This window comes from Elgaria multicarinata, chromosome 3 (assembly GCF_023053635.1).
Source record: "Elgaria multicarinata webbii isolate HBS135686 ecotype San Diego chromosome 3, rElgMul1.1.pri, whole genome shotgun sequence".
Classification (NCBI taxonomy): Eukaryota; Metazoa; Chordata; class Lepidosauria; order Squamata; family Anguidae; genus Elgaria; species Elgaria multicarinata.
The window spans coordinates 173723921-173741133 of NC_086173.1; the positions used below are offsets into that span (position 1 = coordinate 173723921).

Sequence of the window (17213 nt, forward strand, 5' to 3'; positions counted from 1 at the left end):
CACGCAACATATAATTGTCCATGTGAGAAGCAATCTGTGTCTAGATCTAAACCGCACAATTCTAAAGATTGGCCCTGAGCTTTGTTGATGGTGATTGCAAACGCCAATCGAATTGGAAATTGCAATCTCTTAAATTGAAATGGCATATCTGTTGGAATCATAGGAAGGCGAGGAATGAGGACATCTTCACCTTTGAAAGGTCCTGTCAACATTGTTGCTTCTATGACGTTGCTCAGTAATTTTTTTACTGCAAGCTGCGTGCCGTTGCAAAGTTTTGGCTGGTTGATATTTTGCAACATGATAATTGGCAGGCCGATTTTCAATTGCAGTACATGCAGTGGCATCCCTGGCAGATCGAGTGAATTCAAAAATTCTGTTGGATAATTAACCGCTTCATCTGCTTCCACAACAGTGCTGATGCCCATTCTTCCTCAGTCTGATTTGCAATTTCTCGTCGCAGTGCTTCTGCTCTGCGAGTACGACGACCTAAGTGTGATCTTCTGCGAGGCATTATTTGGATGAAGTAAAGCAGATTGTTTGGTTTTTAAAAAAGGATGTTTTTACCGTGAGGAGGTTAACTCCTGGCAGTTACTTTTCTTCAGAACGTGTAACTGTCACAGGTGTCACATCTATATTCACTCAGCCAATTGTGAGAGAACATGCAAATAGGAGAGGAGGCAGAGGCAGTGGATTGGCCTACTGGTTGGCGATGTCACAAATACCTATAAGAGCAAATAGGAGAGAACATGAAAATAGGAGAGAAGACAGAGGCAGTGGATTGGCCTACTGGTTGGCGATGTCACAATGATCTATAAGAGCAAATAGGAGAGAACATGCAAATAGGGGAGGAGGCAGAGGCACTGGATTGGCCTACTGTTTGATTTTTTAAAAAGGATGTTTTTACGGTGAGGAGGTTAGTGGAAACTCCTGGCAGTTACCTTTCTTCAGAACGTGTAACTGTCACAGGTGTGACATCTATATTCACTCAGCCAATTGTGAGAGAACATGCAAATAGGAGAGGAGGCAGAGGCAGTGGATTGGCCTACTGGTTGGCGATGTCACAATGATCAGCAGGACTGGTTTTGAGGAGGCCTATTTCTTCGATTTTAAGAAAAACTTTTGTCCCCATATAGAACATATTTACATAACAACGCTCGCGTATTCGAATCCAACATTGTGTCAAAATTTCAATGCAATCGGTGAAGAACTTTCGGAGATATAACGTCTGTTTCGAACGAACATTTACATTTTTATTTATATAGATTTATTCATTTATTACACTTATATACCACCCCCCATAGCAAGAGCTCTCTGGGGAGTTTACAGAAATTCTAAAATTGAGATTAAAAACAAGTATACAAAATATGAAATTCTAAAACACAGAACATACACACATAAAGCATTAAAAACCATTTAAAAAATAAACATGTGGGTGATTAAGATGTGCTGCCATATGCCTGGGCAAAGAGGAAAGTCTTAACCTGGTGCTGGAAAGATAGCAGTGTTGGTGCTAGGTGAGCCTCATCAGGGGGCTCGTTCCATAGTCTGGGGGCCACCACTCAAAAGGCCCTGTCTCTCATTGTGCTTTTGTATTATATTGTTTTTAAACTGTTTGTTCTACACTTGGAATAGTTTTAATTTTTGTGAACCACCCAGAAAGCTTTGGCTATTGGGCAATAAAATGCAATAAATAAATAAAAAAATTCACAGCTGCAGGAAACATGCTTGCAAAAATTCCCACGTGTGGCTCCCTACTCTGACGTGGATTACAAAGGAGACAGTAGAGTTTGACTAGCGTTTCATGAAAAAGCCAGAATGAAGATCAACTTTTTTTGTATACTTCAGTGGGAAATTGCCCAGGAAATCCAACGCATTCACACTTGACTTCAAAAGAGGAAACTTCTCTGAAATGAGAGAACTAGTGAAAAGAAAGTTGAAAGAGAGAATCAAGGGGGTTAAATTCTTGCAAAATGCCTGGAGCTTACTCAAAAGCACAATAATAGAAGCTCAACTTAAATGTATTGCAGAGGTTAGGAAAGGTAGCACCAAGTCCAAGAGGTCACCGGCATGGTTAACAAGCAGTGTCAAAGAAGCTGTTGTAGAAAACCGCCCAGAGAACTTCGGCTATCGGGCGGTATATAAATGTAATAAATAAATAAATAAATAAATAAAGGGCTTCCTTCAAAAAATGGAAGTCTTGCCCAAGTGAGGAAAATAAAAAGCAGCACAAAGGCAATGCAAGGAGACAATAAGAGATGCAAAAAAGCATTTTGAAGAGCACATCGCTAATAATATCAAGTCCAACAATAAAGAATTCTTTAAATATATCAGAAGCAGGAAACCAGGTAGGGAAGGGGTTGGACCGTTGGATGACAATGAAGCTAAGGGAGTACTAAAGGAGGACAGGGAGATTGCAGAGAAGCGGAATGAATTCTTTGCATTGGTGTTCACTGCAGAGGATACAGGACAGATGCCTGTGCCTGAACTGATGTTTTCAGGAAGGGAGTTGGAGGAAGTGAGGCAATAGTGGTGACAAAAGATGAAGTTCTCAACCTTATGGACAAATTGAAAGCAAATAAATTACCAGGCCTAGACGGTATCCATCCTAGAGTTCCCAAAGAACTCAAATATTAGGGTGACCATATTTGGGAAACCAAAAAAGAGGACACCTAGTGTGTGGGGGGGAAACAGCTTTCTGAGTCCTGCAGAAAGTACGTTATTCCCCCGCCACCTTAAAGAACCCGATTGGAGTGGAGGAGGGGAAAGGATTTCATTCTGCACCACCACCATCCACTCCAATGGGGCCTTTTCTATAATGTCCACGAATGACCCACTTTCCCCTTTAAGACCTCAATTGGAGCTCGGGGTGGGGGAATGATGTGCCTCAAGAAAGCATGTCACTCCCTCCTGCCATGCTAATGGCAGCCTTAAAGGGGAAGGTGTGTCATTCCAGGACATTATTGAAAATTATAGAAAATCCCCCCTGACACCATGGAAAGAACAAAAACCAGGACAAATCCAGGGAAATCCTGACAGTTGGTCACCCTATCAAATATGAGATTGCGGACCTCCTCACAAAAATATGCAACATATCCCTAAGCTCAGCCTCTGTACCAGAGGACTGGAAGATGGCCAAGGTAACACAATTTTCGAAAAAGGGATCCAGAGGGGATTCGGGAAAGTATAGGCCGGTTAGCTTGACATCTGTCCCAGGCAAATTGGTGGAAAGCATTTTTAAAGACAAAATTAGTAAGCATATGGAAGGGCAGGTCCTGTTGAAGAAGAATCAACACGGCTTCTGCAAAGACAAGTCCTGTCTCACTAATCTACTAGAATTCTTTGAGAGTGTCAACAAACTTGTAGACAGGGGTGATCTAGCGGACATTGTTTACTTGGACTTTTGATAAAGTCCCCAACAAAGTCTCCTTAACAAACTTAGCAGTCATGGAATAAGAGGAGAGGTCCTCTTATGGATCCATAACTGGTTAGAGAACAGATAACAGAGAGTAGGAATAAATGGTCAATTCTCCCAATGGAGGGAAGTAAATAGTGGGGTCCCACAGGGATCAGTATTTGGACCAATTCTTTTCAACTTGTTCATAAATGGTCTGGAATTAGGAGTGAGCAGTGAAGTGGCCAAGTTTGCAGATGACACCAAATTATTTAAGGTTGAACACAAAGGGATTGTGAAGAGTTCCAAAGGGATCTCTCCAAGCTTGGTTAAAATGATCCTAGGGAAAGCATTGCATGTTCTTTCACCTCCTTTCTCCCAAGTTCTACAGTGCAACAATACTTCATTGAAACGAGGATAGGTAGACTAGTCTGTGGACATGCAAGGGGTTGACTTTCCCTAATCCCTTAAATACACATTGAATCATTACACCATTTCAGCCTACTAGAATTGCAATCAACCGCATTTGTGCAGAAATAAAACAAATAAAACACGAGAAAAGAGGAATTAGGGCAAGGGAAGGAACCCACATCCCACGTCCATCTCAGAGTCCCTCTAGCCATAACAACCAATGAACTGCAAAGGAAGGAGAAAGGAGGAGACAGGTGTGTTAGTGATGCAAGCCTACACAGGTGAAAGGATGGACGCTCTGAAATAGCACTGAAATTGTTCAACAATGCACACATGTGACAGTGATCAGTGCTTGATGCACTGTTGAAATGGAGGTGGATAGTGTGGGACAACCCAGGTAAAAAAATGTGATGTGATGGAGCTCTAAGTGTCAGATGCTATCTTTGGTTTTCATCATTACATGTTCCTTTCTATTCAGGTGAGGTCTCAGTACAATGATGTAGCACTTGGGAAGAAAGATGCAGCCCAGGAGCCCAGCACTGGAGGCCAAGATGGAGAAGACCTGCACGGCCACCATGTATTTGCCCTTGGTGCTCAGGTAGGTGGGCACAAATGACACCCAAACACTGCAGAAGACCAGCATGCTGAAGGTGATCAGCTTAGCTTCATTGAAGGACCCGGGCAGCTTCCTGGCTAAGAAAGCCACGGTGAAGCAGATGGCAGCCAGGAAGCCCATGTAGCCAAGGGCAGCATAGAACATGGTGACAGACCCTTCGTTGCATTGCAGGATGATCTGTCCAGGCTGGGAGTGCATGTCTGAATCTGGAAAGGGTGGAGAGATACCCAGCCAGATGGTGCAGATGACAACTTGAACACTGGAGCAAGAAATGACTGCAGTGTTGGCTAAAGTCTTTCCCAGCCATTTCCTCACCTTGTTTCCTGGCTTTGTGGCCAAGAAGGCCAAGACTACAGTGATGGTTTTGGCCAAGAGAGAAGAGACGGCAACTGAGAAGTTGATGCTGAAGGCCATTTGTCGGAGGAGGCAGGTGGCTTTCCTTGGCCGGCCGATGAAGAGGAAGGAGGACAAGAAGGAAAGCAGGAGGGAGATGAGGAGAACATAGGAGAGGTCCCGGTTGTTGGCTTTGACTATGGGAGTTTCTAGGAATCGAATGAAGATTCCTAACACCAAGCCTGTGCTGAAGGACAGGAAGAGGGCAAGAGATGCTAGGATGATCCCCAGATATTCTTCATAGGACAGGAAGGTCATTTCCTTTGGGATACAGTGATCTCGGTCCTTGTTTGGATGCTGGTCTTCTGGACACTTGGTGCAAAGGGCTGCATCTGCAAAGATCATAAGTGCATGAGAAAAGCCATGCTCAATTAGACCAAGGGTCCATCTTGTCTAGCAAGTTTAGAATAATCCTTTAATAAATCTTCACAGGAAACACCTGGGTGGATCTTTGCCTTCCTTCCCAGGGGCTGCCTTCTCCTATGGAGTCACCCACCTTCCTGAGTGGTGATGGTCCCTTCTGCACAGGGAATGCAGTCATAGCAGCAAGCAGGCCTTCCCTCCTGAACCAGCTTCCTGAATCCAGGACCACAGCTTTCCACACACCTGGAACGGGGCAGGGGCTAAGTATGAACACAGGGAACATCAAGGAAAATGTGTAGGACAAATTTAGCAATCGAAAGGAGACACAGAACAGTATCTGGATGAAATCAAAGATTAACCAGTCCTATAAACAAGCCCAAACACTTGCAGTTAAAACAACTGAATATTGGTGGTGAGTTTACCAAGGACCTTCACGTCCCCCCTTGTCCCTCAATTGGACTTACTTTGCTGTATCTCATCCCCAAGTAGCCATCCAGCTCAGATTTATTGAGCGGTTCAGAGGTTGCTTTCGGTGGTTTGGGGATTGATTGATTTGGGGGCTGTAGCAATTGGTCTTGGATTGGTTTGAGACGTTGCATAATTGCAGTCCTGTCCCAGTACAGCACGAATGCCAAGTGTCCATTTTCTTTGGATGAGTTTCAGTTGGAACAGCTCGAGGATGTTGACAAGGTGCTTGGACAGGTTTGTGGTGGTTCTCTGTACCGGATCCTTGCCCCTCTTGGCTAATTAAAGCTAGCAGGGATGGAACAGCCAGCTGGGCCAAGAAAGTGATCAATGCCTCTCTGCGAGAATTAGTGGTCCCGGGCTGTCTGAAAGAGACCACTCCTGAAGAAATCTTCCCTGGACCTGGAAAATCTTAGTAACTACAGGCCAGTGGCAAATGTTCCATTCCTGGGCAAGGTCTTTGAGCGGGAGGTTGTGGGCCCAGGCCAGACTCTCTTGGATGAGACTGATTATCTGGATCCATTTCAGTTGGGCTTCAGGCCTGGTTTTGGCACGGAAACAGTCTTGGAGCGGATCTACACTGCGTACTGAAGGCGCTTGCGTGCGCCTGCAGTGCGCCTCCAAAGCGATTGTGTAGATCCTAGAAGGAAGAGGCGGAGGAAGAGGTGGCTGGGGAATCTGGCCGTGTCCTTGCCGCCGCCGCCCACCTCCCTGCTGGCCTCCTGCTGGCGGCGAAAGTGTAGGGTGACCATATGAAAAGGAGGACAGCGCTCCTGTATCTTTAATAGTTGCATAGAAAAGGGAATTTCAACAGGTATCATTTGTATATATGGAGAACCTGATGAAATTCCCTCTTCATCACAGCAGTTAAAGCTGCAGGAGCTATACTAGAGAGACCAGATTTAAAAGAGGGCAGGGCACCTGCAGCTTTAACTGTTGTGATGAAGAGGAAATTTCACCAGGTTCTCCATATATACAAATGACACCTGCTGAAATTTCCTTTTCAATACAACTGTTAAAGATACAGGAGCCCTGTCCTCCTTTTCATATGGTCACCCTACGAAAGTGCCACCCGGGTCGGAGAGCTTCTTCTGCTCTCCGCCCCGCCTTCTTCTGATGAGTGGCTCTTTTGCCGGCAGCAGGAGGCCAGCAGGGAGGTGGGCGGCGGCGGCAGCAAGGACGCGGACGGATTCCCCAGCTGCCTCTTCCTCTTCCTTCTAGGATCTACACGATCGCTTTGGAGGCGTACTGCAGGTGCACGCAAGCACCTTCAGTACACAGTGTAGATCCGCTCTTGGTTACCCTGTATGATGAGCTATGTCGGGAGAAGGACAGGGGGAGTGTGACTCTGTTGATTCTCCTTGATCTCTCAGCAGCTTTTGATATCATCGACCATGGTATCCTTCTGGAGCGACTGGCTGAGTTGGGAGTGGGAGGTACCACATTGCAGGGGTTCCACTCCTACCTGTCTGGTCGGCTCCAGAAGGTGGTGCTTGGGGAACATTGCTCTCCAGTATGGGGTTCCTCAGGGGTAAGTCTTGTTCCCCAAGCTGTACATGAAACCATTGGGTGTGGTCATCCGGAGTTTTGGAGTGCATTGTCATCAGTGCACTGATGACACACAGATCTATTTCTCCTTTGCATCTTCAACAGGAGAGGCTGTGGATGTGCTGAACCGGTGCCTGGCTGCGACAATGGACTGGATGAGGGCTAATAAACTGAGACTCAATCCGGACAGGACTGAGATGCTGCTGGTAGGTGGTTCTTCTGGCCAGATGGTGGTTGTTCAACCTGTTCTGGATGGGGTTGCACTCCCCCTGAAGGAGCAGGTTCGTAGCTTGGGGGTTCTCGTAGAACCGTCTGTGTCACTTGAGGATCAGGTGGCCTTGGTATGGTGTTCCAGCTACGCCCCTATCTGGACAGGGATTACCTAGCTTCAATTGTCTATGCTCTGGTAACCTCCAAATTAGATTACTACAATGCGCTGTACGTGGGGTTGCCTTTGAAGACAGTTTGGAAGTTGCAGCTTGTGCAAAATGCAGTGGCCAGATTGATACCCGGAACCAGAAGGTTCGAACATATAAGATCAATTCTGGCCCACTTGCATTGGCTGCCTATATGTTCCCAAGCCCAATTCAAGGTGCTGGTTTTAACCTAGAAAGCCTTACATGGATTGGGACCACAATACTTGACGGAACGCCTCTCCCAACATGAACCTACCCGTACACTGCGCTCAACATCTAAGGTCCTCCTCTGGGTGCCTACTCCAAGGGAGGCTCAGAGGATGACAAAAAGGGAGAGGGCCTTCTCTGTTGTGGCCCCCCAATTATGGAATGATCTCCCTGATGAGGCTTGGCTGGTGCCAACGTTGTTATCTTTTCGGCTCCAGGTCAAGACCTTTCTCTTCTCCCAGGCAGTTAACAACGTATAACTGGAGCTGCCCCTTTCCAGCATGTAACTCCTCTGCTGAGGGAACTGCATTGGCTGCCTATTCACTACCGGGCCAGGTTTAAGGTTCTTGTACTTGTGTTCAAAGCCCTAAACAACTTGGGACCAGGATACCCGAGAGAGCGCCTTCTTCCTTACCAACCTGCCCGGTCACTGAGGTCATCTGAGGGCCTGCTCCTGGTGGTTCCACCTAGATCCATCCTCCGATTGGAATCCACCAGGGGAAGAGCCTTCAGCGTGGTGGCGCCCCTCCTGGGGAACTCCCTGCCTCTGGAGGTCAGGCAGGCTCCGACCTTGTACTCCTTTCGGCACCTCCTGAAAACATCTTTATTCCAAGAAGCCTTTCTTTAACATGCAGCCTTGGATTTCTGATTTTTGCTTCTTTTTAAATTTTGTTTTAACTGTTTTATTCTGTTTTTATTTTCATTTTACCTTGTACACCGCTCCGAAATTTTTCAATGGGGAGCGGTATATAAATATTCTAAATAAATAAATAAATAATAATAAATATAACTGACCCAAGAATAGTTGTTTTAACTTGATATTGTTGTTTTTATGCTTTTGTAGGTTTTAAATTTTTGTAAATTTTTTTTTAGTGCTCAGTGTTTTTAACCTTTGTAAACCACCCAGAGAGCTTTGACTATGGGGTGTTATATAAATACAATAAATAAATAATTAAATTTCTCCGTCTCTCAAAATATTAGAACCCAATGGGATCCTCCCATGAAAATGATTGGTTGCAGATTCATGACAGATAAAGGGAAGAACTTCTTCACAAAGCACATAGCTGAACTATGGAACTCACTACCACAAGATATTGGGATGGCCACCAATTTGGATGGCTTTAAATGGGGGTTGGATCAATTCGTTGAGGAGAAGGTTATCAATGGCTGCTAGTTCTGATGTCAAAGTATTAGACTCCAGTATTAGAAGCTGTATGCACCAGTTGCTGGGGAACATGGGTGGGAGGGTGCTGCTGCACTTTGTCCTGTTTCTGGGTTCCTGGTCGATACCTATTTGGTTACTCTATGAACAGAGTGCTCGACTAGATGGACCCTTGGTCTGACAAGGTAGGAAAAGCACCTGCTTGAATTCCTGGATAGGAATTGGATTCTCTCTTACTTTTTGGTTTGAATTCCTGGATAGTCACTGCTGCCAGTCAGTGTCAGCAATACTGGGATCATAGAATCATAGAATAGCAGAGTTGGAAGGGGCCTACAAGGCCATCGAGTCCAACCCCCTGCTCAATGCAGGAATCCACCCTAAAGCATCCCTAACAGATGGTTGTCCAGCTGCCTCTTGAAGGCCTCTAGTGTGGGAGAGCCCACAACCTCCCTAGGTCACTGATTCCATGGTTGTACTGCTCTAACAGTCAGGAAGTTTTTCCTGATGTCCAGCTGGAATCTGGCTTCCTTTAACTTGAGCCCGTTATTCCGTGTCCTGCACTCTGGGAGGATCGAGAAGAGATCCTGGCCCTCCTCTGTGTGACAACCTTTTAAGTATTTGAAGAGTGCTCTCATGTCTCCCCTCCATCTTCTCTAGGGTGACCATATTTGGGAAACCAAAAAAGAGGACACCTAGTGTGTGTGTGTGGGGAAGCAGCTTTCTGAGTCCTGCAGAAAGTACTTTATTCCCCCGCCACCTTAAAGAACCTGATTGGAGTGGAGGAGGGGAAAGGATTTCATTCTGCACCACCACCATCCACTCCAGTTGGGGCCTTTTCTATAATGTCCACGAATGACCCACTTTCCCCTTTAAGACCTCAATTGGAGCTCGGGGTGGGGGAATGACATGCCTCAAGAAAGCATATCATTCCTTCCTGCCATGCTAATGGCAGCCTTAAAGGGGAAGGTGTGTCATTCCAAGACATTATTGAAAATTATTGAAAATCCCCCCTGATACCATGGAAAGAACAAAAACCAGGACAAATCCGGGGAAATCCTGACAGTTGGTCACCCTATCTTCTCTTCTCCAGGCTAAACATGCCCAGTTCTTTCAGTCTCTCTTCATAGGGCTTTGTTTTCAGACCCCTGATCATCCTGGTTGCCCTCCTCTGAACATGCTCCAGCTTGTCTGCATCCTTCTTGAACTGTGGAGCCCAGAACTGGACGCAATACTCTAGATGAGGCCTAACCAGGGCCAAATAGAGAGGAACCAGGACCTCCCGTGATTTGGAAGCTATACTTCTATTAATGCAGCCCAAAATAGCATTTGCCTTTCTTGCAGCCATATCGCACTGTTGGCTCCTATTCAGCTTGTGATCTACAACAATTCCAAGATCCTTCATGGATCAATGGTCATTATACAGCAGCTCCTTATATTCCTTTGAATCTTCCAAGCCCATTTTAACGACAATCCTGTGTAGAGCACAAACCATTTCCCCCCACCTGTTTAAGCCACTTGGGCCACACTTTGGCATCCTGGTCAATGGTGATCTTGAGGTCTGGGGATCCTTGACTTCCTATACTCCCAAACTTGAGTCTAAGCAAAGTCCGATTGGGAAGTACCATCCAGTTGACAATGTCAAGGCCAGTGGCCAGGTCTCCGTTCTCCTCCAAGTGCACTTCATTCATGATGGAGGTATTGTAAACCTGGGCATTTCTGAGGAAAGGGTGAAGCTGGGATGACAGAGGAAAAAACAGCATTTAGTGAACAAGAAGGAAAGGAAAGGAACCTCTCTTGCAAGCACTTGAGTCATTGCTGACTCCTAGAGGGATGCCTGTTTTCACTGATGTTTTCTTGTAGTTGGGTGGTTTGCCGTTGCCTTCCCCAGTCACAGTTACCTTTCCCCCAGCTAGCTGGGTACTCATTTTACTGACCTCAGGAGGATGGAAGGCTGAGTCGACCTGAGCCGGCTGCCTGAGAACCAGCTTCTGCTGGGATCGAACTCAGGGCGTGGGGAGAGTTTCGGCTGCAGTAACTGCCGCTTACCACTCTGCACCACGCGAGGCTCTAGTGAACAAGAAACCTCACTCAATATCTGACTTCTGCCCATTTCATGCTTGAATCACCCATGACTCAGAACTGGCTCTAGACTCCAGTGGCTGTGTGTGTGTCATATGAACATTTGCCAGGGACCTGGTTTCTTTCCTAAGTCACCCTTCTGTATCCTCTAAGAGTCTGAGGCCTTAGCTAGACCAGCGTTTATCCTGTTGTGAACCCCGGGATCATCCCTGTGCATCCAGATGATGCACAGGGGATCCTGGCATCAGGCAGAGATCAACCCTCCCTGGCCCCAGGATACAGCCGTACACTTTGGGCCTGCTTTTTCCACAGTCCCGGACTGAGCCCGGGACCGCAGAAGGTGTGGCCCATTGCCGTGGCTTGATCCGGCTCCGCGTGATTACTCGCACAGAGCTGGGGTCCGCTCACGGGGTGCAGCACTCCTCAGGAGTGCTGTGCCCATCAGGGCTAGGGTCGGGGGAGTGGGAAATCCTTTTTTTAAAATTATTTTTTTACCTGGAGTCACTTGAACTCTCATGTGCTGCCAGCCCTTTAAAAATAAAAAATGGCGGGCGTGACGCCTCTCTTCTTGAGGTTATAGCGCCTTGCTTGTAAACGAGGGCAAGATCTCGTGTTATTCACAACGCAAGGTCTCCCCTTCTCTCCCGTGGACTTTACTGTAGGTCTAGCTAAGGCCTGAGAAGCTAAAGTTGAACTTGTATTTCTTCTAGTATTAGACATAAACATTCAACTTCTGTTTTCATCCTAAGAAGAATTCTGCAAACCATGGCCTGGTCTTATTCTCACCTCCTAGGGTAGAATCATAGAATCATAGAATAGCAGAGTTGGATGGTGTCTATAAGGCCATCGAGTCCAACCCCCTGCTCAATGCAGGAATCCACCCTAAAGCATCCCCGACAGATGCTATATTCTGGGCACTGTTAAAAGGCAGCAATAATATGCCAGTTATGCAATATGTTCACTTGAAAAATAAGCTCCACAGAATTCAATAGGACTTATTCCCAAGTAAGTGACTACACACATCTGACTGGGAGTAAGCAGGGCCGGTGCTACCATAGAGGCCACTCAGGCGGCTGCCTAGAGCGCCAAGCTAAAAGGGGCACCGGGCACAGCGCAGCACTCACTCTAGTCCTCCTCCTCTTCCATATTCTGAGTCTGACTGACCTCCTGAAACCCCTTCCCCCACACTATGCAGGACAGGTCTGATCCTGACAGGGCCATGACCAGATGTCCTGTAAGGCCAGTGTACGGGGACAAAAGGAGGGGCCAGTTTCTCCACTGGGTAGGGTGACCCTATGAAAAGGAGGACAGGGCTCCTGTACATTTAACAGTTGTATTGAAAAGGGAATTTCAGCAGGTGCCATTTGTATATATGGGGAACCTGGTGAAATTCCCTCTTCATCACAACAGTTAAAGCTGCCCTCTTTTAAATCTTGTCACTCTAGTATAGCTCCTGCACCTTTAACTGTTGTGATGAAGAGGGAATGTCACCAGGTTCCCCATATATACAAATGCTGAAATTCCCTTTTCCATGCAACTGTTAAAGATACAGGATCCCTGTCCTCCTTTTCATAGGGTCACCCTACCACTGGGTCTTCTGTGTAAATACACAACATTGTACTACACTACTGCACTGGGCATTTTCTCAGATCCTAATTCCAACACAGCTATGCTGGAATTGTACCATTTGATCATCATGTCCAACAGAGCTACCTGTGATGGGAAAGGGAATACCTGCCATGGCTGAAGCCTTTGAATGTCCAGCCTGTCTCCACCCTTCACCACTCTCCTACTGGATCTGGATGAAGAAACAGCATCTAAGGCACGGGCCACAGCCTGGACAGTGTTGTAAATGACGTAGTTGTCTTGAGACAGGATCCTCTCCACGTCCTCTTGGGGCAAGACCTCCTGGTTCTCTTTCTCTGTGCATCTGGTCCAGCCTTTCACAGACAAGGCATGCTTTGAATAAGAACATCGAAATGCTTTCTCCCCAAACTTCTTGACAAAAGAGGAAAAGAGCTCAACATCATCATTTTTGGTCCCTTTCTTTGGCGGTATAAGGAAAGAAAATATACCATAGATGGGTGGGGTAGGTATTCTAGTATCCATCAGCTCCAAGGTGAAGTCCCACACAGCGGTTACGATCCAGACATTTCCTGCAATTGGTTTTATAAAGTGGCGGCTGTATTTTTGTATAAAGTATATTCCAGCTAAGAAGAAAGTATTCTCTTCATCATGAACAAACACATTGACATGTCCTGACTTGAGGAATGAAGTCGGACTGATCTGTACTTGTTCTGTAAATATTCTTGGTATGCTTTGTGTGAAAACAACACAGACACCATTTCTGGTGAGCTCAGGGGTCAAGGTCCTCATGAACCTCTCTCCGTTGGCGGTGTCTGGAGCAACGAGACCCACCAACGTCCACCTGAAATGCAGGAGGAGTTTGACAATCCTCAAATTCTGTGTTTCGTCTTTTGGGACCATTGGATAGAAATAAGGATATTGAGCTTTATCGTTCAGAACAAGAGAAATAAAACCATAACTGACCTGGGAAGGAAAGGAAGAGATGAATGTTTTATTTTGGTTCCATCCAAAGCTCAAATGTTTGTTCCCTCAAATTTATTAGAGCTTCGGCTATTGGGCGGTATAAAAATGTAATAAATAAATAAATAAATAGATAAATAAAATTATTAATAATGAAGGGAGTGATGCTGGCCTTTCATAGAATCATAGAATAGTAGAGTTGGAAGGGGCCTATAAGGCCATCGAGTCCAACCCCCTGCTCAATGCAGGAATCCATCCTAAAGCATCCCTGACAGATGGTTGTCCAGCTGCCTCTTGAATGCCTCTATTGTGCAGGAATCCAGCCTGCGATGGAGAGTTATCCCATCAGTTGCAAGGAGGACACTTCGCTGGGGGAAATGTTTCCCGTCTCGCTCTGCTCACACATTGCACCTCCTCCTGTATGGCTCATGTCAGCGGAGATTTATGCAAAATGGGCAATCTTGTGTAACTTGGCCATTCGTCTCCCAATACTTCTGAAATTGGGCTACACGTTCAGGTAGATCCTCTGTGCCACATTTCATTATGATGGAACATGTACACTGTTCAAGCTTCAGGGCTTTTGCTGTTGTTGCTGTTGCTGCATATATATATATATATATATATATATATATATATATATATATATTTGAGCAAAATTGGCCCAGGGGCTTTCTAGTATTCTTACATAGATTTATTTATTATATTTATATCCCACCTTTTTTCCTTCAAGGAACCCAAGGCGGTGTACATAATCCTCCTCCCCTCCATTTTATCCTCACAACAACAACCCTGTGAGGTGGGTTGGGCTGAGAGTCTGTGATTGGCCCAGTCACCCAGTGGGTTTCCATGGCCGAGTGGGGACTAGAACCCAGATCTCCCGACTCCAACTCTGATTTCACAGGTTGTACTGAGGGTGCTTGCCGCCGCCCACCTACCTCCTCGCCGGCTAGGTCGGAGAGCTCGGTGGAAGAAGGTGGGGCGGAGAGCAGAAGAAGCTCTCCGACCCGGCTGGCTCTTTCGCCGGCAGCAGGAGGTCGGTGGGGAGGTGGGCGGCGGCGGCAAGGTCGCGGATGGATTCCCAAGCCGCCTCCTGCTCTGCCTCTTCCTGTCTCTTCGAACAGGCAAGCTACACGATCGCTTTGGGGGCGCACTGGGGGCACAAGCAAGCACCCTCAGTACGACTTGTAGAATCCCCCGACACTCTAACCACCACACCACACTGGCTCTTTCGCTGTGTGTTTTATATTTTTAAAATGTTTACATTGCATTTTAGTCTTTAAGTTTTTCATAATCTGTCCCTAGAATGCTTCTTATTGGGCAGATTAAAAACATAATTCATACATACATACATACATACATTAAATTCAACAAAAAGAAGATTCCAAATGCTGAAATACCCACTACTTCTGTTCTCTATAGAGTTTGGAAAGTGGAATCAGACCCAGCCTGAAACTGGCCCACACATCGTCTTCCCCACCTGTGGGATTTTGTAGATGGCCAGCATGGTTGAAATCTGGATGGAGATTTCCGAGTCAAATTCTTCCAGAATAGCTAACATGTCATTCTGTCTTCCACAGTTGTAGTTTGGAACATTCGCCAGCCCAGTAGAGAGCAAGCTTAATACGGTGTCAGAAGTTATTTTTACATTAAAATAGCTTTCGTGGATGCTGTAGCCCAGGGAGATGTTGGGTAATAGCCTGGGATTCTGGTTGATCTCGTGAATGGCAAATAGGAAGGGCAGGATCTTCCTGAAACTTTGGGTTCTTACTCTGCAAAAATATGCAATGGAAATAACATATTCAGAGCATGCTTTATTAACAATTGAAGAAGGATGCAGACAAGCTGGAGCGTGTTCAAAGGAGGGCAACCAGGATGATCAGGGGACTGGAAACAAAGCCCTATAAAGAGAGACTGAAAGAACTGGGCATGTTTAGCCTGGAGAAGAGAAGATTGAGGGGAGACATGATGGCACTCTTCAAATACTTGAAAGGTTGTCCCACAGAGGAGGGCCAGGATCTCTTCTCGATCCTCCCAGAGTGCAGGACACGGAATAACGGGCTCATGTTACAGGAAGCCAGATTCTGGCTGGACATCAGGGGCGGATCTACACTGCGGCATGAAGACATCATGAAGGCGCTTGCGTGCGCCTGCAGGGCGTCCCGAAACTCCTTGTGTAGATCCTGCCCACAGAAGAGACGGAGGAGGAGGCAGCGGGATGGGGCGAAAAGTTTCCGGGCTCGGCGCGTCCTTGCTGCCGCCGCCGCCCTGCCTTCTTCCGCCGAGCTCTCTGAACCGGGTGGCTCTTTCGCCGGCAGCAGGAGGCCGGTGGGGAGGTGGGCGGCAGCGGCAGCAGCAAGGAAGCGCCAAGCCCAGAAACTTTTTGCCCTGTCCCCGCGAGGGGCGATGCGGGGCCGCCGCCGCTGCCTCCTCCTCCGTCTCTTCTGTGGGCAGGATCTACACAAGGAGTTTCGGGACGCCCTGCAGGCGCCCTGCAGGCGCATGCAAGCGCCTTCACGATGCCTTCATGCCGCTGTGTAGATTCTCTCCAGGAAAAACTTCCCAACTATTAGAGCAGTATGACAATGGAAATAGGACATGGAATAACGGGCTCAAGTTACAGGAGGCCAGATTCTGGCTGGATATCAGGAAAAACTTCCTGACTGTTACAGCAGTATGACAATGGAACCAGTTACCTAGGGAGGTTGTGGGCTCTTCCACACTAGAGGCCTTCAAGAGGCAGCTGGACAACCATCTGTCAAGGATGCTGTAGGGTGGATTCCTGCATTGAGCAGGGGGTTGGACTCGATGGCCTTTTAGGATCCTTCCAACTCTACTATTCTATGATTCTATGGTCCCAATAAATTTAAGAGAGGAGTCCCCAAAGAAGCACCCACGAATGGGTCCCCAACGTGGTGTGGTGCCTGCAGGCAGCTGAAAATATATATATTTTACATTTATTTATTTTTCCATTTTTAAATAATGGAATGCAAATAAATGCATTCATGGATTTGTATGAAATGCACACAACTTTCTAGCAGTTATAGTTGGGTTGCAACAAAGTGTACCAAATATCCAAATATGTGTCCATTTGAAGAGGACTTCTGTATGCCACCCTTTCAGATATTGAAAGTGTTGTAAGGACTTCAACCCATTGCATTATAGTTTTTTCTCTTTCCAATGTTGTAATAAAACTGTTTTAGCTGTCAAAAGGGCACCTAGAATCTATTTTGGCTAAGCATTTGTTACTTTTCAAGAAGTAAGTAAATAATTTAAAGACTGTGTATATTAGTGAATATTTTTTTCTGCGAACTGGACGTTGCCAATACATACATTTAAATGTAGCATTTGCTGTATTGTACAGCCAGCAATTAGCTGAATTAGCTGAATTAGATAATCTCTTATGAAAGATACATTGCAGTGTCCAATAGACATGGAGCAAAAGTTTTGTCTGAATAAGACATAGCCTAAGACCCACAGACACCAAAGTGGTCATCCACTGATTAGGCATTTTGTGTTGGTGCCCACGGCAACATCTCAAATTCCCAAATGCATGCACAGGTTGTGGGCCCAAGATTTAAGGCTTTAGAAGTCAAAACCAGCACTTTAAATTGGGCT

At 46.3% G+C, this 17213-nt stretch overlaps 1 protein-coding gene across 1 annotated transcript; it reads right to left on the reverse strand.

Annotated features, from left to right (window-relative positions):
• Positions 1-4232: 4232 nt before the first annotated feature.
• Positions 4233-15156, reverse strand: LOC134395811 (vomeronasal type-2 receptor 26-like). Its single transcript, XM_063121971.1, has 5 exons — positions 15076-15156; positions 12786-13049; positions 10475-10705; positions 5308-5434; positions 4233-5143 (listed from the first exon to the last, which is right to left on the reverse strand). Exons 1-5 carry the CDS (start codon positions 15154-15156, stop codon positions 4233-4235), a joined length of 1614 nt encoding a protein of 537 aa, XP_062978041.1.
• Between the last annotated feature and the right edge of the window lie 2057 nt (positions 15157-17213).

Bases quoted from the DNA above. Each gene is read 5' to 3' on its own strand.
- LOC134395811 (XM_063121971.1), bottom strand. From the start codon at position 15,156: ATGTTAGCTATTCTGGAAGAATTTGACTCGGAAATCTCCATCCAGATT. The intron at 13,050-15,075 runs GTGGGGAAGACG...TCTTTTGTCAAG, and splicing joins CCATCTACAAAATCCCACAG to AAGTTTGGGGAGAAAGCATT. The intron at 5,435-10,474 runs GTGGGGGGAAAT...GTTCATACTTAG, and splicing joins GGCCCAAGTGGCTTAAACAG to CCCCTGCCCCGTTCCAGGTG.